We start from the raw sequence: 22,114 nt of genomic DNA, 5'->3' as shown, positions 1-22,114 counted from the left end.
ACGGGGGACAGGGGACATGTCGGGGTGACAAGGGTGATGCTGGGGGACACGATCAGTGCAGTCCAGGGGGGCAGGATCAGCCCCACAAGGGACACGGGGGGTTGACAGGGACCATGTGGGGGGACAGGATCAGTCCCAGCAGGGACAACTGGGGGGACAGGGGACAGGACCAGCCCCTCAAGGGACATGGGGGGGGACGACAGGGGCCATGTGGGGTGACAGGGGCTGTGCAGGGGGACAGATCAGCCCCACAAGGGACACATGGGGTGATGGGGGACAGGATCAGTCCCAGGCACAGCCATTCGGAGGCCCCGGCCCCGTTTCCCACCCCCCACCTTTAGGCTGGTGATGCCCACCCCCCCCCCATGGAGCCCAAACACCCCAAAACAGCACTGCAGTCGGAAAACCTCTTATTTCCTTACAAAAGAGTAAAAGCTAGCCCCGGGGGTCACACCCCACCCTGGGGCTGGGGACAGCTTTGCACCAGGCTGAGCTCAGCACCCTGATCCCCCCAGGTGGCACCGGACAAGCCCCCCCAACGGTGCGGCACGGCTGTCCCCGGCGGCGTCCCCGGCGTCCCCGGGGCTCAGGCGCGGCGGTGGGGCATCCCATCCGCTCCTAGGAGGTGCTGGCCGGGGTCATCCACGAGCTGGGGGCCGGGGCCGGGCTGTGGGGCAGGGAACGGGTTAGGGGGAGCGGGGGCCAGATCCTGGCACCATCCCCGCAGGGACTCCCCTCTCGGGGCTGTGGGGCAGCTCTGGGCCCCACAGACCTCAAAAAGCCACCTCCTTGGTCACGCCAGGGGGAACATGCCTAGGGACAGGGTCCTGCACCCCCCTGGGGACAGGGACAGGGATGGGGGCCCCTACACACCCCTGGGGACGGGGTCCTATTCACCTCTGGGGAGAGGGATGGAGGCCCCTTCACCCCGCTGGGGATGGGGACAAGGATGGGGCCCCCTGCACATCCCTGGGGAGGGGGACATAGACCCACACACACCCCTGGGGATGGGGTTCTGTGCACCCCTGGGGACAGGGATGGGGTCTCATGCACACCCTTGGGGATGGGGACAGGGATTGGGGCCCCTACACACCCCCAGGGACAGGGATGGGGTCCCACACACCCCCCCGGGGATGGGACCAGAGCCTCACCACAAAGGCTGGGCAGAGAGGTCCCCCTGCCCCCCCGCTCCCCCCGTACCCCCTCCAGCCCCGTACCTTGGTGTGCAGGATGTACCGGACAGCCCCCGGCACCGGCTCCGTCACCACGGCCGCGAGCAGCTCCTCCGGCAGCGAGGCCGAGCCGACGGGCAGCCCCCGCACAAACCTGCGGCACGGCCGAGCGCTCAGTCCCTGCCCGCAGCCCCCGCCATCCCGCTCCCCGCCCCAGTAAGAGATGGGATTGCCCTTACTGGTCCCCGTTGGTGGTGGGGGGGAAGCTGCGTCTCACCACCTCCACGAACTCGGCCACGGTGTCGGCCAACGTGAAGATGACGGCGTTGGGGCCGGCGTCGAAGGTGTAGGCTACCTGTGGCGGGATTGGGGAGGGGACGACATGGGGACCTGGCGAAGGACCGCCACAGCACCGCAGCAAACTGGGAGCGCCGCGAGGCCGGCCGGTACCTTGGTGCGGCCGTGGTGCGCGTTGAAGCGGTGTACCAGGGCGATGATGTGCCGCGAGAGGTCGTTGAGGTAGAAGATGGGGGGGAAGGTGTCGAGGCAGGTGGCGTGGAACTGGTTGCTGTCCTGCATGGTGAGCTGCCCGAAGCCCTCGAAGTCCCGCTCACGGATGTGCCGTATCATCAGGGCCAGGCGCTCCGGCACCACCACCTCCGCCCGGTGCTGCCGCAGCACGCGGGTCGCGGTCACCCCGGTTCAGGAACACCCGTGGCACCGCAACCCTTTGGGCTTTGCTTGGGTGGCATCGCGAGCACAGACCCGCTGCCCTCCCTCCGTGCCCCCCAGCGTGGAAAAATGTCCCCCCTAAGGGAAACGGGACCCCAAACCCTGCCTGCAGGTAGGAGGCAGGCAGCTGCCCGCAGCAGGATCAGGCCCGTTGCCCCCTACCTTCAGCAAGGGGCTGGTTTCCACACTGGTCTGCATCCCCGCCGTGCTGCCCACTTGCTTCTTCTCCCCACTGACCTGGGTGGGGTCACAGAGGGTGGGACGTGACCCCCTCTGAGGCCCCAGACCCAGCGAGAGAGATGCCCTGAGCCCGGGTTGGGGTTCTCCCAGCTGGGGTTACAGCCGTGCCCCTTCCCCAGCCCCTCACCACGAGGACGAGGACCCTGAGCTCCGGCCAGTGCGTCTCGGGGGCCACTTGGTGGGCGAGGCTGTCCCTGCCGTCGGGCCGCTCGCCCCGCTGCCACTGCACGAAGCCCCCCAACATGCTGCGGCAGGCGCTGCCCGAGCCACGCCGCGCCACCTCCGACAGCTCGCCCTCCACGCCGTACAGCCGCGCCAGCGCCGACACTGCGGGAGGAGGACGGGGTCAGGGGAGGGGGCACCCCCGCCAACCCCTCCTGGTGCCCCCCGCGTCCCCGCTCACCCACCCAGGCAGGCGTAGCCGGCGGCGGAGGACGCCAAGCCGGCGGCGGTGGGGAAGTTGTTCTCGGTGGCGATGTGGATTTTGTAGGAGAGGCTGAGCGGTGCCGCGTCCTCGGCATCGTCACCCCGGCGCTTCCGGGCCAGGCGCCGCACTGCGAGGGGACAGGAGCCAGGCGGGGGGGGTTGGTGTGGGGGACACACCGCATGGACCCCACGGGTGCACGGGCTGGGGGGACGCTCACCCTCCCGCAGGCAGGCCTGCAGCCGCGGGTGCCCCACGTCGGCCTCCTCCCCGTTCAGCCACAGCCGGTCCTCTGTGAAATCCCGGCTGGCGGCGGCCGTGGTGGTGGTCTTCAGCTGCCGGGGAGAGGGGGGGTGAGCAGGGCGGGTGAGGGGTCAGCACCCCCCGGGCATGGGCTGGGGGTTAGAGGGGCCTGATCCTGACCCTGACCCCCAAACCAACCTGGTCCTGGTGCAGCGTCACGCTCAGGGAGGAGTTGATGGGCAGGATCAGGTCGTTGTCCCGCTTGCCCCCTGCAAGAGACGGCATGGCATGGTGCGGCTTGGCATGGTGTGGCTTGGCGTGGCACAGCACAGCATGGCGCGGCGCAGCATAGTGCAGTGCGGCATGGCATGGCGTGACTTGGCATGGCACAACACCCCATGGCACAGCATGGCACGGCGCACCATGGCGCAGCTTGGCATGGCATGGCACAGCACGGCATGGCACAGCAGACCTTGGCATGGCACAGCACAGCGTGGCACAACAGAGCCTGGCACGGCGCGGCATGGCATGGCAGAGCTTGGCATGGTGCAGCACCGCATGGCGCAGCATGGCACGGCTCAGCATGGCTTGCCATAAGTTGTCCTGGCACTTCACGGCATGGCACGGCACAGAGTGGCACAGCATGGTGAAGCACAGCATGTCACAGCTTGTCATGGGTTGGCTTGGCACACTACGGCATGGCATGGCACGGCATGGCACGGCAAGGCATGACACTACTAGGCATGGCAAGGCACAACACAGCATGGCACAGCTGGCACAGCTTGGCACGGCAAAGCTTGGCATGGCGCAGCTCGGCACAGCACGGAGCGGCACGATATGGCGAAGCACAGCATGTCACAGCTTGTCATGGGTTGGTTTGGCACACTACGGCACGGCATGGCATGGCTTGGTATGGCACCAGTGGGCATGGCTTGGCACGGCATGGCACCGCTGGGCATGGCTTGGCACGGCACGGCACAGCATGGCACGGCTTGGCAAAGCCGTGTCACGCCGTCTTTGCTCACTCCCACCCCCAGGCAGGTGCCAAACCCGCCCTGCCCGCCCCCCGCCGCCCCCGGGAGTCGCGTCCCGGGGACTCCTCAGGACGCGGAGGGGATCCCGGCCTCAGGGACAGCCGCCGCCCGCCCGCGGACGCCGGTACTCACAGTACTTGATGACGGCGATGTTGACGGGGGCCGTGCAGGTGACCACAGCGAGCCCCCGCTCCTCCGCCATCGCGCCGCCGCTCCCGGGGCGCTGCCGGCAACGTGCGGCCGGCCTCAAGCCCCGCCCCCGTACCACCCCCGTGGCCGTCGCCGGTGGCGGGTCTCCGCCTCGCCATTGGCCGGCGCCGCAACGCCCGGCACCCGGTGCCCAATGGAAGCGATCGGACCACGGAGTGGCCCCGCCTCCCCCCGCCCCCTGACGGCGCTGGGATGGGCCTGCGGGGGCGCCATCTTCGCGTCGGGAAGAAACTGCGCATGCGCCGCTGTGGTTGGCGGGGGCGGGGGCGGGGGCGGGGGCGGGGCCGAGCCAGCGGCCCTGGTGTTCCCGGTACCGCACCCCCAGTGCTCCCGAGCACCCCTCTACCCCCAACACCCCAGTGCTCCAGTGCTACCCCGGGGCTCCCCGTGCCCTCAATACCCCCAGTGCTCCCAGTTATCCCAGCACTGCCCAGTGTCCCCAGTACCCCTCCAGTCCTCCCAAAACCCCTGTGCCCCTCGCACCCCACTGCTCCCAATATCCCCAGTACTCCCCCAGCGCTCCCAGAGCCTTCAGGGCCTCCAGTGTTCCCAGTATGCCCAGTACCCCACTATCCCAGTGCCCCTCCAGTGCTCCCGGTGCCCTTGGTGTCCCTTCAGCGCTCCCAGTCCCCCCACAGCGCTCGCCGTGATCCCAGCGCACCCAGTGCACCAGGGACTGGGAGACAACCCCACTCCCCTGGGTGGCCCCAAGCTGCCCCCATGGGCACCCCCAGGCAGGTCCTGCCACGTGTGTCGTCCCCCCCAGCACTATTTTTATCCTCTGGTCACTCACTCACAGTGGAAAATATCCCACAAATCCGGGTGCCCGGGGGTGGAGGGGGGCACACACCGGGCACGTGGGTGACACGGCGGGGCTGACGGGCTCAGTCCTGCTCCCAGGGGGTCACCCTGAGTCGGGGGGGGGGAGGGGGCGTGGGTCCCACCCCACCCTGAATAAACACCCAGGGAGCATGAGGTGAGCAGCATCCCCCTCCCCCATCCCACCCCTGTCCACAGCAGGGAGCTTTGGGGACCCCCTTGGTGGTGGGGTGGGGGCTCCCCAGCCGTGCCCCCACCCCCTGGGTATTTATAAGCATTTTCCATGGGCGGGAGGGGCTGGCATGCAGCTATTTTGGGGTGTGGGATTCTTTCCCCCCGCCGCCGGCACAGGTGCGGGGCCCGATTTAGCCGGGCAGAGCTGCAAATAGCACGGGGTGCATGCGGCGGCTTCCGCCGGCACCCACCCAAACCATCCCCCGCCCCATGCCCCAGTGCCTGGGGTGACAGCAGCAGCGATGAGACTGTCCCAGGGCGCCGGGACCCCCGCGGCGGGGATGGTCCAACCACCATCACCCTGAGCCTTGCCACGGGGATGCTCAGGGCCACTTGCGGGGTGTCTTTGTCCCCACTGTCTCTGCCATCCCAGCCCCTCTTGGCCTGCCCAGACCCCGGCACAGCACTGGGGCCATGCAGCCCCGAGCCCAAAAGGCCACCGCATCCCTTTTTTTGGGGGGCCTGAGGCCAGCCAGAGGCCCTGCTCCATCCTTCAGCAGCACCATCCCTGTTTTCCAGGCAGGGGGATGCAGGAGAGGGAGGAGGATGCTCTACACAGCACACAGAAGGGCTGGCAGCCGGGCTCCAGACGGATCCTGCCCGGGGACACGATGCCAGCCGAGCCGGGACAGCCCCAGCAGCAATAAGGGATGCTTTCTCCACTCATGCCCGTGGTGCTTGGCTCCGCTTTTAATGTCTCCTGCAATGTGAGGGGTAAGAATCCTCCCCAGTGCTTGAGAGCAGCGGGGGAACAGGGCCAGCACCGTGTCCCCCAGCCCCAAAGGCACCAGAGAACAGCCACGGGGCTTTGGTGACCCGCTGCGACAGTCCAGGCAGTCCCATCCGATGCTTTTGTGTCCCTTCTTGGGGTGTTGCACGGCATGGCATGGCAGGGGGCCTGCTGCCTTCCCTGGGGTGGCTGTGCATGGCAGGGTGGGAGGCTCAGGATGCCCCGCAGCATCCCCCCTCCTGGTGCCGGGCCAGCAGCGACATGCGGGAGAAGGTCCTGGCGCAGGCGCGGCACCGGTACTTCTTGATGTCCAAGTGGGTCTGGAGGTGGGCGCGGAGGTTGGAGCGGTCGGCGAAGGCCCGGCTGCAGTGGGGGCAGGTGAAGGGCTTCTCCCCTGCAGGACATGCGGTCAGGGCCACCCCCATATCCAACATCCCCCCGAACCCCTGTGCCCTGTCCACTCCCATGCTGCTCTCATCCTTTCCCCATGTCTATCACAGACCCCCTAGTGCTTCCCAGGAGACCCCACATCCCATCAGTGCCTTCCCAATGGGCAATATTACAGTGGCACCTGCCGTGGGGTGTCCCACAGGACTCAGGGTGTGTGCCAGCACCCCAGCCAGCACCGGGATCCCCTGCTGCGCCCACCCCAGGCAGGTCCCTCCCAGAGAGCAAGCGATGCTGAGCCCAGACAGACGGCGATTTTGCACCCATCAACCCCAAAAAGCAGAAGTGCCGGCGGGGCCAGCAGCAGGCGGGGGGGTCCCATCCTTACCTGTGTGGGTGCGGATGTGTCCCTGGAGCAGCCAGGGCCGGGAGAAGGCTTTGCCGCAGAGGCGGCAGAGGCAGGGCAGCGTGTGGGTGCGGATGTGCATCTTCAGGGCGCCCAGGCTGGCGTACGCCCGGGTGCAGTGCCGGCAGCTGAAGCTCCGCCGCCGCAGGGGCAGGTTGAGGGTCTGGGTGTCCTTCAGGGGGGTGCCTGGGCTCCGGGTGCCCATCGGGACAGCGGGAGCCTTGGCGTCAGGGGGCAATGGGAGGGCGAAGCAGGTGAGGAGGTGGTCCTGCAGGCAGGGGGGAGCAGGGGGCGCAGGGGGCTGGTGGCAGCGTTGGGAGAGAAGCCCCCCACAGTCACACAAGCTGTCGAGCTCTGTGGGAGCGAGGAGTGGGGTTAAGGGATGAGGGATGGCAGCCAGGGTGCCCACCCAGTCCCTTGAGCTCCCCAGGGGTCAGGCACTCAGCAGGGGCTCATCTGTACCAGGTTCCCCCTCTGCTGAAGCAGGCACGGCTTAACCAATGCACCCACTGCAAAACCAGTCCTTCCCCCCTAAAGGAGAGTCACAGACACCCCCAGTGCCTGCCGGAGCCCAGCTTGTGCCAGGTGCCAGCTCACCTGGGGCTGGATGAACCCCATAATCCGGGCATCCCCATGGCTGGGGGGAGGCAGACACCATGCTGGCAAGCACCCACTGACCTGCCCCTGCCCCACCCCCAGCAGCTCAGGGACCCCATATGGGTCGGGAGGATGGGGGTATGTTGGAGGGGAGGCTCCCACGTGCCCAGCCCTTGGAAAGCCTCCGGGTGACTCCAATTCTCACCCATCCCCAGCACTGTCACCAGCATCTCTGCCTGGCTGGCAGCAGGGAGCTCAGAGCCAGGGGGGCCCCCGGCATCGTGGCACAGGTCATCACCCAAAGGCCAGCCGGGGACCCCCTGCCCACCGCCGGGCATGGGGTGGCAGCAGGAGCTGAGGGGGGTCCCGGGGTCCCCGGTGCAGGCGGAGCTGTGCAGCCTTACCATGAGCACGGGTGTCGAGCTGGCCATAGTTGGGGATGCGGGTGCTGGAGGGCTTCTTCACCAGGAAGGAGCGGGGCATGGCGATGGGCAGGCCAGGCAGGGCTGTGTCCCTGTGCCGTGTCCCCGCGCCGTGTCCCCGCGGGTGCCAGCAGGTGCCATAAGGCCCCGCGGCTCATTAGCATGGGCAGCCCCCGGGGAGCCCCGGGGCCAACCGCTGCCCGAGGGCTGGCCTTGGCCGCCAGCACGCAGCGCTGCAGGTGCAAGGGACGGCGTTGGAGACAGCCCTGTCCCCCAGCACGGCCACCCCACGTGCCCTGCAGATGGGCTCCTGCCGCCCACAGCATCCCCCTGCCCGGTGGGGCTGGCTCATACCCGGCGTGACCCCCCCCGGGGTAGGATGGGGCAGGCACCTTGGCTCGCAGGGACCCCCCGACACCCCTTCTCCTCACAGGGATAGGCGCAGTCACCAGTGGGACTGCACAGCCACATGTCCATCCCCTCGGCCACAGTGCCCTCCCAGAAAGCCTAGCAGGGGCTGTTTGGGAAGATGAGCCCTGGCCGCTGTATCCCCAAGACTTTTACTGCCCCCGGGGACAGTAGCCACGCTCTGGCCAGCGCCAGGACAAGGGTGATCCCCCGTACCCCTCCAAGGGGACACCAGCAGCTGCCCCCAGGATCGGTCCCTCAGGGAGGGGGACACAGGTGCAGTCCATGCCCCAGGCTGGAGGGATCCGCTGCACAGGGCCAGCCTGTGCCCCTGGGGAACCCCGACAGCCCCACGGGGGCTCGGAGCCAAGACACCTCCCCGGGACACCCGGAGAAGAAACACCCGCCGCATTCCCCTGGCCAGCGCCCAGCGAGGCTCTGGGGGACGGCGCGTGGTGCCAAGCGTCCTCCACGCGTCCTCCGAGCACCAGGACACAGCTGCTGGCAGCGGCACACGCAGCTGGGGGGTGCAGGGGGATCCCCCTGGCAGGTTTGGCAACAGCCAGCACTGGGACAGCGGGTTGTGAAGTGCTTGATCTGGGGGAAGAAAATGGCTGGGGGAGCCCCGGGCAGGGAGGAGGGCTGGGGTGGTGAAATGGCATTGCCAAACCCCACGGCAGCAGCGGCACCGCTGCCGTTAATGGGAGGAGTCGATGAGTTGGGGATGAAGCTGTAAAGATGAGCCCAGTGTTTGGAGAAGGAGCAGCCCAGATAAGCCAAGGTTGGGGGGCACCCGCCGCAAGCTGAGCCCTGCACCCCGCAGCCACGGCAGAGAGCGCACAGGGAGGCCACCTGTGGATGAAACTGCCTTTATTGAGAAAAATGGTTTGCTACAAATACGTTGTTGATTTTGTTCAAAAAACAGTAGGTCTCATTAAAAGTTCTAGTTACGCAAAAAGGCGCGGGTAACACACGGACGAGCACGGCCGGCGGCACGGTGGGAGCCCCGGCGCGGCCCGGCTGGCAGCGGGCAGAGCCGGACCCCAGCCCCCATGCAAAGTGGGGAGAGGCAGGGGGTGCCCGTGCGGCGCAGCGCCTGCCTGCGCCCTCGCACCCTGGGCCTTAAAGTGCTTTACAAAAGCAGCTGTTGCTGCCCCTTGTCTGGCGTTGTGGGGCAAAAAGGAAGAGGAGGAGGAAGGAAGGAGACAGAGAGGTTAATAGTGCTGTCCCAGAGGCAGGGAGCTCCCTGCAAGTGAGCTCTGATGGAGGCTGCGCCGGGACCTGAGGGTCCCAGCTGAGAAGGGGACAGGGAAATCCTCTTGGGTCCCTTTTGGGAGATGCCAGTGCTCTCCATCCCACCAGGGCCATGTAGCAACGCTGTGCTGATACGAGAAGACCCCCTCCCTCCTCTCTAGCCTGGTTCAAGTTGAGGGGAGCAGAGCAGCTCTAGCCCTTTTCTTGTCCTCTGCCAGGGGAGCGGATGGTCTCTGCACACTCCTCGTGGGGCTGCCAGCGGCACAGGGGAGCTCGCAGCCCCCAGAAAACACCCAGTACTATTTAAATCAAAAGTTAAAAACCAAGACAGTATTGCTAGAGCACAGCTGGAGCCAGGGGCTTGGATAACCCATGGCAGGGTGCTTCTCCGAGCAGGGACATGCAGAGATTGCTCTCCCACACCTCTTCACTGCAAACCCTTGCTGGAAGGCATCACGGCAGGTCTGCGGGTATCGTGAATCACCACCTCCTCGCGGTTCCTCACCGTGAGCCTTGGCCTGACCTCGTTGCTGTTGTGACCCCAAAGGGTGGCAGGGTCCCAGCACAAAGCTCCTCGCCCCCAGCACCAGCAGCGTCCCTTCAGATGGGATGCAATTTCTGCTGCACAGGGGCACCGTGCTGAGGCTGGCAGCAGCCTGCCCAAGGCCTGGAGGAGGACATCTCCCTTCCACCCTCTCCCAGCCCAGCAGCAAACTCCACCAGCAACAGGCAGGGCAGAGAGGAAGGGGACCAGGTGGGAGAGATCACCAGGATGCTATGGAGCATCTCTCGGATCAACATCTGCCCAGGTGAGCCCTAATCCCAGGGAGAGACCTGGGAAAGGGATGTGCAATCCCCTACTTCAGGGGACAGGATGCTCAGCGTCGGGGATGGGATCCTGCACGGGCAGACACCCCTCCCGCACACCCACAGCCCAGACACAACCCAGCTGCTCGGCACCGAGCGCCAGCACGCCACAACGAACCTCCCCGCTCCCTCACCGCACGCTCGCAGGCAGAAACCCGCCGCTCCCCGCCCGCAGCTGCATCCAGCCCTGCCATGGAGCTCCGCCTGCAAGGGTTAAGCCATCCCGAGCCCGACCACGCGTCCCGGAGAGGGCCAGCAGCTCAGAGAGCACGGCCGGCCAAGCAGCTCTTGGAGAACGCAAGCGGTGCTGCTGCTCCTTGAAAAGGCAGCCGGGCGAGCCGCTCAGCACCCACGCCTCCTGCCTCTCCTCCCTCACCACCCGCTGCGGAGAAACGTGCTGACAAGGGAAGGGAACGGCCCAGAAATAACCGACGAGGACACCCACACGCTCCCCACAGGCCCCCCTAGAGTCCCACCCGCTGGCCCGGAACCTGGCTCCTGCCTCCCACCCGATTTCAAATCCACAGCATGTTCGTTTGTTTGGGTTCTTTTTTTAAAAAATATACTTTCTTAATAATGTTCCATAAAAATACTCTTGTCCCAGTGACGGATATTGCAGTGTGAAGAGTAACAGCTTCTGTTCCCGCTCTATAAAACGTGGAAAAGGCATCATGCCGATCAACGTAGAAAAATGCAAGATCTCAGTATCACAAGAGCCGGTACAAAACGAGGAAGGTGAGAGTTTCACTGGACGCCAGACACCATCCCCGCGGACTCCTCCGAACCCACTGCCATCACAGGGCATGCGAGGGCAACCGTCTCGCCCCGGGCTTCAGCCTGGCCTGCGCAGTAGGAGACAAAGGAGGCAGCTCCTGCCTGCAGCGCGGGGAACGGGACAGACCGACGTCTCTGGAAATAGCCTTGTAGGGTTTAAAAAAAGATGCTCCGTGCCATTTTCTTCCTTTTCAAAAAGGACATGGGTGATTGCAGTTTCAAACCAGGGCATTTCTGCCTAAAACGCATCATAGTTTCACGTACCTATTCAATTGCAACAGAGAGCGTGAAGACAGGCGGTGCCAAAAAGCATCTAATAATAAATAGATCTGGATACAGGTATATATAATCCGTATACGGATATGAAATGCTTAACCGAGGAACGATCCCAGCCCTTCGGTGCCGACTCCTCTCTTCTCCCAGTAGCAGACGTCTCTGCTCGCTCACCGGTCTGGCGCAACACTGAAGAGACTCCACCTCCTTAAACAAGGTGGGATTTGCCCAGAGAAGAGAGGGAAGAGAGGCGGCAGTGGGTCTCCAGGGGTGCCGGGGGGGTTGATGAGCTCCGTGCCGCCCTGGTAGGAAGGCCGAGTGTGCAAAAGGAGATGCAGGTGTGATGGGGATCTGAACCGATTCTCCACAGCCACCCTCAGTTCTCAGAGAGCGACAGCGCCAGGGCAGCCTGCAACGCTGCCTCCTCATCGATGTTATAGTCCTAAAAAGAAAAACAATAGAGAGGGGCGGTCAGGAGAGCTGGCACGGCCAGGCCACGCAGCCTCCAGTCAAGCATGGGGTTGGCTGTGGTGTGGAGCCCTTCCTGCTCATCATCCTCCCGAGGCTGTGAGCCTCCATCTCCTCTGGCAAACAGGTCCCAGGAACACCATGCTTTTTTGGGGTGTCCTTTGCACCCACGGTCCCTCTCCTGCCTGGAATCTGCCACTGTCAGCCCTGCTCTGAGACCTGGCAGTGGGCAGGGATGAAACACGCCCATGCAAGGAGCTGTGGCCAAAGGGCAAAGCTTTCTAGCAAAGCCACAGGCTTCTCCAGTGCTCCAGTTTGGGTTTATGCAACACAGCAATCGCTCCCTAAGCGGGGATATTTCCCTGTAAATAGCTGGAGGTTCCTTTCCCTGAAGTCTAATGCCCCTGCAATAAAAGCAGGATGGTAACAAAACCTTCCCTCAGTCCCTGCAGCCAAGGCTGGGCAATCACACCCTTACCCCACACAGCGAGGGGTCAGAGAGGGCGGCCGTGGATGTCCCCCACGTGCAGCAGCCAGCACCCCCAAGCCCCGAGGATGGGCTACTCCCCTCCCACTACTTCTGAAAGCCTCAAAGAAAAGGGCTTTTGTGTTACAGTTCCTCAGGGGAAGAGTTTAGTGGAGCAGGCGGAGGAAACAATAACCCATCTTCACAGAGAGCGTAACATTTTCCCCTCCTCCTTCAGAGATGTTTTTTCCTGGTGTGCCTGATGATGACCAGCTCGAGCAGCCCCTGGGGAGCCCAGCCCCACTCCCGAGGGGGTCTCCCAAGTAGGGCTGCACGTGTGCTGCGTGCCTCCCGCAAAGCCCAAAGGAGGATCCATCCCCTTCCCCTCCTGAGGGGCTGCACGGCGGGACGGGCTGGTCGTGGCACGGGAAGGGAAGGGCTGGTTTCACCTCCCAGCCGCTGAGGGCAGGGCAAGGGGAAGATGACTCTGTTTCGGCTCAGGGCCGTACTCACCACGAAGGTGTCGTAGGAGAACTTGTGCCTGTGGAGGAGGTGCTGGAGGAAGTTGGCGCTCTTGTAGCTGGGGTCACCCCAGGGCATGGCTGAGCAGACTGGGCACACCTGCAGCGGGCAGGGACAAAGGGGAACCGTGACTCTGGGCACAGACTCCTCTGCCTCTACCTCCTGGGAAGGCCAGCGCAGCCACAACACAAGGGATAAGTAAATAGAAGTGCCCCTCTCTCATAGAGAGTGTCCTGCAGAGGATATCCTAGATAAGGGTCCCCCCACTCCCCCCAGCAGATCCCTTGGTGCACAGACCCTCTGGCATGTGGCCACAGTTGCTTTTAGCCCCCTGACAAGTTACTTGCACATGCACAAACACCTCTGAGACCGCACCAGAGCTGCAAGTTCCCCACCTCAGTCAACCCAGCAGGGATGGGGAGAGGAAATCCTGCACCACCCAGCTCGCAGGCACAGGGGGAGGTAGGCAGCTCGTTCCAGAGAGCCTCTAGCAAAGCAAGCAGAGGCACGTCCCCGCCTCCCGTCAAAAGGATTTAAAGCAAACTAAACAAGCTGAAAATACAGCTGTACTTCATGTGCAGCAGCAGCTCTGTGTGCCAGTGGCCTCAGATGCAGTATCACCTATGGTGTATTTGGATTTCCAGGAGTTACCCCGCACAGAACCAGCCCGCCCCAGCACTGCTCACCACTTTGTTGGGGTCGTTGCGGTGGTTCTCCATGCAGTGCTTCACCAGCTCCTGCTGGTCCAGGTTCCGGGCCCCACAGTACGGGCACACAAATGTCGAGCGATTGGGAATATTGCTAAAGAGAGCAAGGACGAGCTCAGATCCCCGGAGAAGGGACTGGATCGACTCTTCCCAAACTAACCCAGCTGCCCCCGTTCCCACCCCAGCTGCAAGCTGAACCACCCTGGTTTGGTCAGTCCTTCCTCCCACGTCACGCACGGAAACACAGGGCAGCGCAGGGGCTGCCGACGCCAGGAGGGAAAGGTGCTGATGTTTCTCCCTGTGATTGCCCAGGGGAAAATAAAACACATGCTTGGATTTCAGGGTTTTTAAGGGAGGGGAGCGCCGGTGAAGTCTGCAAGGAGGGACATGTTTCCCTAGCCAGCGCGCGGCAGTACCTGGGAATAGGCTGGGACGTGGGGACAACTGGAACGAACTTGGGGCAGTTGGCCATCTGCTCCTGCACCTTCGCGCAGGACGAGACATGAGAACGCATTTTTGCGAGGGTCACCTGGAGAACAAGGGAAGAAGAAACGTTCCCAGAGGCTGCAGGAACACCCTCCGGACACAACGCTGGAGCCTCTGCCACAGCCTGGGAGAGCAGTTTTGGTCGACCGACGTCAGAGCGAACACTGCTCTATGCAGGATGACCCACACCAGCGCAGAAACGCTGCGCCAGCCCATCCCTCCTCACAGGACGGAGATGTAGGGCTGCATGCTCACTGCACGTGTCCCCAGAGGTCACACACAAGCCACCCACGCTGCATTATTGTAGCATTTGCTCCATTTTTCTTTGCAAAAGGGGAACTGCTGACAGGCAGAAACCCCAAACTGCTCTGACACTGTACAGGATCGCTCCTGGGCCGCGCCCAGGGTGTTACAAGAAGATCCCCGAAGTTAACGGAAGCCAAAAAATGCATCAGCGCAGACGCACCGTGAATCATGGCCAGTCCCTGAAGCGTCCCAGACCAGACTGCCCCGGGCTGGGCCAAGCCACGCTGCTGGTTCAGCTCCCCTGCGGCTGTCAGGATCATGGCACCTTAAGCAAGGCCTAAGTCCTTACCCTCATCAGAAGCAGCAGCAGAGCTGGTTTGTCTCAGCCTCTCCCCTGTTGCAGGAAAACCTCAGCCTGCCTTTGAAGGTCCCCATTGTCTAATAATAGCTCCAGTCTGCTGACAAAGGCAGCGAGGAGAGAGTGCCTTCATCTCCACGCAGCCCTGCTCCCCAGCTTAGGGCAGCAGCCGGGACACGCAGGGGACACCACACCTCGCAGGCGCGGTTTGGGGACCCACCGAACAGGGGACTCCGCTAAGCAAGTGGCCTCACTCTCCCAGCACCACGGCTGCGGCATTGGCAGCCAAATGAAGCTGTGCCCACGCAGGACAGAGACAGGCAGCCTTCCCCCTGTGAACTTTACCTTCTTGCTGCAGCCTCTGCAGGGAGCTTTGTAGGACGACAGCTGTTTCTCCACACTGGAAGCTTTTTCCACCTTCTTGGGGTCAAAGGGCATGCGGCAGAGTGGGCAAAGCGGGGATGGAACTTGGAGGCAGGGCTGCAGGCACTCCCCGCAAAACCTGGGGGCACAGAGAGCAGCGGTGAGCGGCCCAGCCCAGGAGGAGGAGGGGAAGCGGGACCCTAGCCCTGGGGCACACCCGTTCTCAGGGCTTCCTGTGCACCCCAGGCTGAAGGGCAGCCCCAAAACCCAGGGATTGGCAGCCCCACTGGGAGAACTGGGCAGAACTGGGAGTTTGGGAGAGGGTGTGGGGAGGGCAGGTACAGTCCAAGCCCCAGAGGAGCTCCCTCCACACGCAGCCACTGCTCAGACAATGCCGCTGCTCTGAGATCCACAGCCGGGAGCAGACATGAATGGAGCCAGACAAAAACTGGTGCCGAGCATCCAGGCCGCGCAGGAATAAAGAGAGCGAGCTCCTCAGAGCCTGGCTCACCTCCTCCCAAGGTTCTCACGCCTGCAGGAGCGCAGATGAGAAATCAGAGCAGAGAGGAAGCACAGGAAGGTGCCCCTGGGCACGAGGCAAACTGGCTGAGTCCCCACAAAGTCAATCGTCACAGCATCCCCGTCCCCTCTGCCTGCCCACCCAGCTCACGTCACCCAGAACGGGGGAATGAAACGCTTCTAAAGCCTCTGCCGCTGCGCTGGGAACAGTCACGGGGGGGCAAAGTCACAGTGCCCCTTGCCCCAGCTCCCCAGCATCACCCCCCAGCCCCAAAATGATGCGAGGGAAGCCAGACTGTGCTGGGGCGCCAAGCAAAGCCGTGACCTCAACAGGAGACCAAGGTGCCCCAGAAAAGGGCAGTGAAAGAGGTCCAAGGTGTCACCAAAATGCTGGGGGGACAAGCGGGAGCCATGTAGGAGCACCCTGGGCAGCCTCTCCCTAGGGAGCAGGGCACAGCACCTATGGGTGGCCCAGACTGAGGGGTCAGGGGAGGATTTCCACCCCGGTGAGACCCCAGCTGGCACTGCCGGGGTGCTGGGAGCAGAGTCTGGGGGTGATCCTGGGGGCAGGAGCCAGGTCTGGGTACAGAGGGAGAAGGGGGCTGGGGCTGGAGGGGTCAGTGGGGGACTCCATGCCAGGTCCGGGCTGGGGGACATGGTGGGGGTACAGGGCAGCACCCAGCAGTCCAGGAGGGGAAGGGGGTGGGATGGGGGCAAGATGCTAGGCAGCGCAGCTTGGGGTGGGATGGGGGTCCCAGGGCCGAGCAGGAGGGAGGGAGGCCAAGCACCACCCGGGGGGGGGTGGGCTAGGGGGCCCCAATACCGGGCTGGAGGGGTGACGGAGGATCCTGGTACCGGGCTGAAGGGAGGAGAAAAGACAGGGGTCCCAGCACCAGGCTGGAAGGGGGGTCCAGGTGCGAGCTGAGGGGTGGGGGTCCTAGTTCCGGGACGGGGGTGGGTGGGATGTGGGTCCCGGTACCGGGAAGGACCAAGTAATGGGGATGGGGTCCCGGAACTAGGCTTGGATGGTGGGGAAGTGGGATGGGGGTGCCGGTGTCGGGCTGAGGGGGTGGGATAGGGGCCCCCATACCTGGCTGAGAGGGTGGGATGGGGTCTCTGTACCGGGCTTAGGGGTGGTGGTGGGACGGAGGTCCCGGTGCCGGGATGGGGGGGTGGGACGGGGGTCCCGGTGCCGGGATGGGGTCACAGGGCAGCACGCCCGGAAGGGTGCCAGTGCACGGGGGGCGCCCGGGGGGCGCCCAGGGAGCGCCACGGGTCCGGCCCCGGGGCCTGGGACAGGCCGGGGTGGGGGAGTCCCCGCCGCCCCGGCCCCCGTCTCACGTGTGCCCGCATCCCGCGATGCCGACGGCGCGGTGGAAGACCTCCAGGCAGATCGGGCAGCTGAACTGCGCCTCCAGCGCCTCGGCGGCGGGGCCGGCGGGGGGCGCCGGCCGAGGGGGCCCGCCCGGGGCCTGGGGCCGCTGCGCCGCCGCCACCAGCAGGCTCCGGAACATGGCGGCGGCGGCGGCGGCGATGGCACGGGGCGGTGCCCTGACGTCACCGCGCGCCGGCGCGTCATCGCTGCGCGACGCCAGCGGAGGCTGACGGGCCGGGCCGGGCCGGGCCGAGCCGGGACCGCCATGTGCGAGGCGGCGGGGGAGGATGGAGGGTGCGGGGCGGACATGGCATCGGCACGGCGCCGCCGCGCCCCCGGACACAGGTGGGAGCCCGAGACGGGACCCGGGCTGGTCGCGGTACCGGCCCCGGTACCCCCTGGGTGTTCCCCCCTTGCTGCCTCTGCTACCTCCCCGGGACTCGCCCCAGTACCCCCCTAGTCCTACCCTCGGGAACCCCCCCGGTATCGCCCCGGTCCCCCCCCGTACTGTTCCTGGTATCCCTCCGGTACTCCCTGGAGGTGCCTCCGGTTCTGTCCCCGTTATCATTCCGGTACCCCCCTGGTACCGTCCCCATTATCCCTCCGGTATCCCCCAGGGCTGCGCCTGGTGCTGCCACCAATCCCCCTCTGGTGCTACCCCCAGTATCCCCCCGGTACTCCTTCGGTATCTCCCCGGTGTCTCCCGGTGCTGCTTTCCGTACCCCCCCTAGTACTGTTCCCGGTACCCCCTGGTGCTGCCCTGAGGACTGGGATCGCCACCCCCCCGCCCAGTACCACCCTGGGGTGCCGGTGTCCCCGGTTCAGCCCGGTGACCGCCTGTGTCCCCGCAGCCACCCACGACCCTGCGTGAAGTGCGGGCAGGGCTCTGCCGCCCTCGTCATCCGCCTCGGGGACGCCTTCTGCCGGTGAGGGACCGGGACCGGGGACATTGGGGCTTGGGGACATTGGGGCTTGGGGACAGCACGGCGTGGGGCAGTGGGTCTCAACAACATAAAGGCTTGGGAGCAGCAGGGCCTGGAGACAGGGGGCTTGGGGACAGCAGGGCATATTGTGGCTTGGGGACATCGGGTCTCAGGGACATTGAGGCTTGGAGATGTGGGGCTTGGGGACACGCGGGCTGGGGGCCATGGGACACGCCACGGCTCAGGGCCGTGCCCCCACATCCCTGCGTCCCTGCAGTGGCTGCTTCCGTGAGTACTTCGTGCACAAGTTCCGCGCAATGCTGGGCAAGAACCGTGTCATCTTCCCAGGAGAGAAGGTACCTGGGGGGGATGGGACATGGACATCAGGGAGACCCCAGTGGCACCTCCAGGGCCAGTGACCATCCCTCTGTCCATGCAGGTGCTGCTGGCACTGTCGGGGGGGCCATCCTCCAGCGCCATGCTCCGGCAGGTCCAGGAGGTGAGAGTGGGGATGACGGGGGGTGTCTGGGGAGGCATGGCTCACCCACCCCCTTCACCCTGTGCCTCTGCCAGGGGCTCAGCCGGGAGACAGCCAAGAGGCTCCGCTTCATCCCCAGCCTCATCTACGTTGACGGTAAGGATTGGCCCCACTGCGTGTTCCCTGCCCTGCTGCCTGCACCCAGTGTAGGGTCCATGTACACCATGCCAGGGCTTGGGGGCTTCCACCAAGCCCAGCCAGGCTGTGGCACCCCAGGGTGTCCCCCTCACTGGAGGGGTGAGAGGTAGGTGCCCCCTTCTCACCACGGCGGTGGCCCCGGTGCTGCCCGCCTGCCTTGCAGAGGGAGCAGTGCTTGGGCAGAGCCCGGCGCAGCGGGAGCAGAGCCTGGCCCGCATAGAGACCCTGCTGCAGGCGACTGGCTTCCCCTATCACCTGGCCCACCTGGAGCAGGTACGGGGTGGCAGTGGTGACACGCTGGGGCAGGGGGATGTGCCTGGCTGCCGCCAGCCCCACCCTGATCCGTGCCCTGCAGGCGCTGGAGCTGCCCGCATCCATCTTGCGGCCGGGGCCGGGGGGTTCCGGAGAACCTGGCCCCTCCTACAAGGAGGCCGTGGAGGGCTTCATCCAGCAGCAGCGGCAGGAGGGGGACCGGGACGATGGCACCTCGCCACCCAGCCTCAGCGCCCCAGTGGGGGACCCGGCTGCCTCCCGCCTGCCCGCTGCTGCCCGCACCCAGGAGCTGCTACGGCTCTTTGAGGCCGTGGAGACGTCGACGGCAAGAGAGGAGCTTCTGCAGATGCTGCGGTGAGGGGCTGATCCTGACCATAATCAGCACCAGGTGTGGCACGGTAGCTCTGAGCTGGCATCACCTTGTCCTCTAGGACCCACCTCATCCTGCAGACGGCGCGGACCAGGGGCTATGCCAAGGTGATGACGGGCGAGAGCTGCACCCGTGTGGCCATCAAGCTTCTCACCAACCTGGCGCAGGGTCGCGGCGCCTTCCTCGCCGTTGACACGGTGAGCAGCCTGCCGACACCCTGTCCCCAACCTGGGGATGGCTGTCCTCGTCCAGAGGGGTGACACAAAGCCATGGTTGCGGGGCAGGGAGGTCTGTAGCTTGGTGTTGGCGCGGTTCCTCAGCAGCCTGCTCATCCGCAGGGCTTCATGGACGACCGCCATGGCGATGTGATGGTGGTGCGTCCCATGCGGGAGTACATGGCCAAGGAGATTGCCTTCTACAACCACTTCTTTGAGGTCCCCACCGTCATCACGCCGCCCCTCCCCACCAAGGTAGGGGTGTACTGTCCCCCGCGGGGGGATCCTGAGCTCTGCGTCCCTGCGGCGGGGATGGCACCCCACCATCCTACCCCTGCCCTCTCCACTTGCTCCCCCAGCGCCGGGAGAAGCCCAGCATCCACCGCCTGATGGAGAGCTTCCTCCTGGGGCTGCAGGAGGATTTCCCCTCCACCATAAGCACTGTCTACCGGTATGGCATCCCCTGCACAGGGGAACCCTGGGGTGGTGTTGGGGGCGAGCAGGGGTGCACCCGCTCACCCCCTCCCCGTGTTGGCTGCAGGACGGGTGAGAAGCTGAGCCCGGCTCCGGCCAAGGCGAGCAGCGAGTCCGAGCGCTGCCTGCTCTGTCTGTGCGCCCTGGACATCGCCGGGGGTGAGTGGGGCAGGTGGTGGGGGATGCAGGGGATTATAGGGGCAGCCATGCACCCCCAGTCACAGCCCTGCCCTCCTGCTCTTGCAGAGGAGGAGTTGGCCCTAGAGCCCACGTTGATCATGGATGAGCCAGAGCCGGCGGGGGACGGGTGCTGCCAGGACGCCCCAGCAGTGGGGTGAGTGTGTGGGCACAGGGGATGCTGTGCTGGCACCGGCGCCACCACACCGGCACCGCTGAGGGTCTCTGTCCCCACAGGGCTGAGAGCAGAGCTGCCTTCATCCCACTGCTGTGCTACAGCTGCCGCCTCACCTTCAAGGAACTGGTAAGGCTTTTGGGGCACCGCAGGGCAGCTCTCCTCAGCGACCAGGGTCCCATCCCCACGGCCTCTCTCTTACAGGGTCCCCTTGCCACGCTGCCACCCTACGTGCGTGCTGAGGCCCAGCGCAGGATCTGCAGGTAGGGAGGATGGGGGTCTCCTCCCTGCCAGCTCGGCCCCCGAGGCTGTGTCCATCCGTCCACGCTGTGTCCATCCCTTGCAGTGCACAGATGAAGCAGCAGAGCCAGGAGGTGCCGCTGGAGGATGAGAAGCCTGGCGAGAGCTGAAGGGGCTGGGAACAGCGTGGGACACAGACCTCTGTCCCTGTGGGGCACCGGGGAGGCTGGGTGGCATCCCCCTCCCAGGGACTCCCTTATAGGATGGTGGGGGACCAGAGCCCCTGCTGGCCGCTGGCCTCCAGGCAGCTGCTTTTACACCCTGTTTTGGTTACAGCCAGGGGGCAGGGAGAGCCCCCAGCCCCCATTCAGTGGGGGCCAGGGGTGCTGGTAGCTGGTACTCCCCAGGGGCAGCAGGTCCCCACTCCCCCCCTGCACGCACCTGTCCCTGCCCCAGCGGCACATCAGCCAGAGAGGCCTCGCTTTTGTTTTATTAGATATCTGTATAAATAAACCGTTTGAATTAATTAAAAAAACCAACAAAACAGAGAAACCAAAAATCACAAGTAGTATCTAGAGTCCAACTCGGGCTGCCAGCCCCCCCCTCGGCTTGGCGGGGGGGACCATGACCCAGGGCCCCCTGTTCTGGGGGGCTATTGCTTTTTTGAGTTCAACCTGGTTCTGGAGCAGGGCTGTGGGAAGTGGGGAGGGGGCACAGGCCAGCTCCTGACCACCCCCCCCTTTCCAACCCGGCAGCCAGGGGCGCCCAGCAGGTGGGGGTCGGCTGGCTCCTGCTTCCCTACCCCACCCCGGGAAGGCACGACGTGGTCTCCACAGGTCGGATGGCTTCAAAGCAACATGAGAAAAAAAACATTCCTCCCTAAAAGCGAGTGCTGAGCACCCTCCATCCCACTGCCTCCCCCGGCAGGATGAGGCCCCAGCTTTGCGGGGGGGGGGTGTCGGGGACTGGTTAAGGCATTGGCGGTGATGGCCCTGGGAGCGGGGTGAGGGCCTGGAGCCCCTTCCCCTTACTCCTTCTCCCGCGTCCACTTGATCATGGTCTCGGGGGAGCGGTAGAGGAAGATGAGCTTGGCGTAGAGCTCTTCCTCCAGCTCCAGCTCCCCCGTCTCCCGCACCAGGAAGATGTCCTGGCACAGCTTCAGGATGCGGTCCACGCAGGGCAGCTCCTCGAACATGATGGAGTGCGAGATCTCACTGAAGAAACCCCGCACGAACTTCCCGATCACCAGCACGATGGAGACGTACAGCCCCATGATCCTGCAAGAGGCGGGGGCGCATCCTGTATCCCACCACCCCCTCCTTGGCTTAGCACCTCTTTCGGGTGCTTTTGGGGTGCAGTTGGTGCCCCCCCCCCACCCCACACACCCCTTCCACGTACCCGTAGCCAGCCAAGAAGCCCAAGCTGGGGGGGCTGACTTTATCATTGAAGATGACCATGGGCAGGATGTTGCCATCGTGGGGGGGGGCTTCCTTCAGCCGCACCACCCACCACTCCAAGAAGCTTTCACCCCCTCGGCCGGCGCCTGCACGCTCCCGTTTCAGCTGCACCTCCACGTCCAGGTAGCTATCCTCCCCGTCTGCCGGGGTGGGTGGCACCGTCAGGGCACAGCACAGCCACCGATGTGCCCCCAACACTGATTTTTTTTTGGAAGGGGTGGGGGGGAACAACACATGGTGGGACCCACCTGGCAGCAGCTGCTTGACAGGGTTGGCTTCAGGGCCATTGGGTGCCCGGATGTATTTGGGAAAGAGTTTGGGCACTTGCCTGCAAGAGAATGGGGTGAGCAGGGTGGGGGGGGGCACCATCCCACCAAGCATTGGGGTTGGGGGGGGGT

General features: G+C 64.9%; 5 protein-coding genes across 7 annotated transcripts in view; 1 reads left to right on the top strand and 4 right to left on the bottom strand.

Annotated features, from left to right (window-relative positions):
• Window positions 1-393: 393 nt before the first annotated feature.
• MVD (mevalonate diphosphate decarboxylase) lies at window positions 394-4,109 on the bottom strand. Its single transcript, XM_075101173.1, has 10 exons — window positions 3,978-4,109; window positions 3,010-3,080; window positions 2,789-2,903; window positions 2,552-2,698; window positions 2,272-2,471; window positions 2,067-2,141; window positions 1,623-1,841; window positions 1,412-1,527; window positions 1,218-1,326; window positions 394-667 (listed from the first exon to the last, which is right to left on the bottom strand). The coding sequence occupies exons 1-10, from the start codon at window positions 4,045-4,047 to the stop codon at window positions 587-589; spliced, it is 1,203 nt and encodes a 400-aa protein (XP_074957274.1). The 5' UTR covers window positions 4,048-4,109; the 3' UTR covers window positions 394-586.
• Window positions 4,110-5,775: 1,666 nt separating this feature from the next.
• Window positions 5,776-7,948, bottom strand: SNAI3 (snail family transcriptional repressor 3). Its single transcript, XM_075100978.1, has 3 exons — window positions 7,633-7,948; window positions 6,614-6,985; window positions 5,776-6,232 (listed from the first exon to the last, which is right to left on the bottom strand). The coding sequence occupies exons 1-3, from the start codon at window positions 7,709-7,711 to the stop codon at window positions 6,051-6,053; spliced, it is 633 nt and encodes a 210-aa protein (XP_074957079.1). The 5' UTR covers window positions 7,712-7,948; the 3' UTR covers window positions 5,776-6,050.
• A 963-nt stretch (window positions 7,949-8,911) lies between these two features.
• On the bottom strand, window positions 8,912-16,902 carry RNF166 (ring finger protein 166). Of its 3 annotated transcripts, none has more exons than XM_075101170.1 (6): window positions 16,703-16,902; window positions 14,825-14,981; window positions 13,806-13,918; window positions 13,369-13,483; window positions 12,674-12,781; window positions 8,912-11,668 (listed from the first exon to the last, which is right to left on the bottom strand). In XM_075101170.1, the coding sequence occupies exons 1-6, from the start codon at window positions 16,873-16,875 to the stop codon at window positions 11,603-11,605; spliced, it is 732 nt and encodes a 243-aa protein (XP_074957271.1). In that variant the 5' UTR covers window positions 16,876-16,902; the 3' UTR covers window positions 8,912-11,602. The 3 variants fall into 3 exon arrangements, with proteins under 3 accessions (XP_074957271.1, XP_074957272.1, XP_074957273.1); XM_075101171.1 differs by having other exon boundaries at window positions 16,744-16,872; XM_075101172.1 differs by lacking the exon at window positions 16,703-16,902 and adding an exon at window positions 16,452-16,678.
• Window positions 16,903-16,929: 27 nt separating this feature from the next.
• Window positions 16,930-20,794, top strand: CTU2 (cytosolic thiouridylase subunit 2). Its single transcript, XM_075101169.1, has 15 exons — window positions 16,930-17,081; window positions 17,588-17,662; window positions 17,937-18,015; window positions 18,099-18,158; window positions 18,233-18,293; window positions 18,499-18,608; window positions 18,691-18,962; window positions 19,040-19,175; window positions 19,317-19,448; window positions 19,553-19,644; window positions 19,735-19,826; window positions 19,914-20,001; window positions 20,082-20,148; window positions 20,224-20,282; window positions 20,366-20,794. Exons 1-15 carry the CDS (start codon window positions 17,002-17,004, stop codon window positions 20,427-20,429), a joined length of 1,467 nt encoding a protein of 488 aa, XP_074957270.1. The 5' UTR covers window positions 16,930-17,001; the 3' UTR covers window positions 20,430-20,794.
• The window catches only part of PIEZO1 (piezo type mechanosensitive ion channel component 1 (Er blood group)), a 24,744-nt gene continuing 23,363 nt past the window's right edge, over window positions 20,734-22,114 (bottom strand). The window contains exons 49-51 of the mRNA XM_075101168.1: window positions 21,965-22,044; window positions 21,658-21,856; window positions 20,734-21,536 (exon numbers count right to left, since the gene is read on the bottom strand). Coding sequence (XP_074957269.1) covers window positions 21,287-21,536; window positions 21,658-21,856; window positions 21,965-22,044 — 529 coding nt within the window. The 3' untranslated portion in view covers window positions 20,734-21,286. The remainder of the gene's footprint in view (window positions 21,537-21,657; window positions 21,857-21,964; window positions 22,045-22,114) is intronic.

This window comes from Phalacrocorax aristotelis, chromosome 8 (assembly GCF_949628215.1).
Source record: "Phalacrocorax aristotelis chromosome 8, bGulAri2.1, whole genome shotgun sequence".
NCBI classification, from domain to species: Eukaryota; Metazoa; Chordata; class Aves; order Suliformes; family Phalacrocoracidae; genus Phalacrocorax; species Phalacrocorax aristotelis.
Note: the sequence above shows the minus strand (reverse complement) of the source record. Positions and strands in the feature narration are given on the sequence as shown.

Coding starts and splice junctions, on each gene's coding strand:
- SNAI3 (XM_075100978.1), bottom strand. CDS start 7,711: ATGCCCCGCTCCTTCCTGGTGAAGAAGCCCTCCAGCACCCGCATCCCC. Junction 6,986..7,632: donor GCTCGACACCCGTGCTCATG/GTAAGGCTGCAC, acceptor TCGCTCCCACAG/AGCTCGACAGCTTGTGTGAC. Junction 6,233..6,613: donor ACACATCCGCACCCACACAG/GTAAGGATGGGA, acceptor CATGTCCTGCAG/GGGAGAAGCCCTTCACCTGC.
- CTU2 (XM_075101169.1), top strand. CDS start 17,002: ATGTGCGAGGCGGCGGGGGAGGATGGAGGGTGCGGGGCGGACATGGCA. Junction 18,016..18,098: donor TCATCTTCCCAGGAGAGAAG/GTACCTGGGGGG, acceptor CTGTCCATGCAG/GTGCTGCTGGCACTGTCGGG. Junction 18,609..18,690: donor ACCTGGCCCACCTGGAGCAG/GTACGGGGTGGC, acceptor CGTGCCCTGCAG/GCGCTGGAGCTGCCCGCATC.
- RNF166 (XM_075101170.1), bottom strand. CDS start 16,875: ATGTTCCGGAGCCTGCTGGTGGCGGCGGCGCAGCGGCCCCAGGCCCCG. Junction 13,919..14,824: donor GCAGAGGCTGCAGCAAGAAG/GTAAAGTTCACA, acceptor CTTGTTCTCCAG/GTGACCCTCGCAAAAATGCG. Junction 11,669..12,673: donor TCTCCTACGACACCTTCGTG/GTGAGTACGGCC, acceptor TTTTCTTTTTAG/GACTATAACATCGATGAGGA.
- MVD (XM_075101173.1), bottom strand. CDS start 4,047: ATGGCGGAGGAGCGGGGGCTCGCTGTGGTCACCTGCACGGCCCCCGTC. Junction 2,699..2,788: donor GCAGGCCTGCCTGCGGGAGG/GTGAGCGTCCCC, acceptor GTCCCCTCGCAG/TGCGGCGCCTGGCCCGGAAG. Junction 1,327..1,411: donor CCCACCACCAACGGGGACCA/GTAAGGGCAATC, acceptor GCCGTGCCGCAG/GTTTGTGCGGGGGCTGCCCG.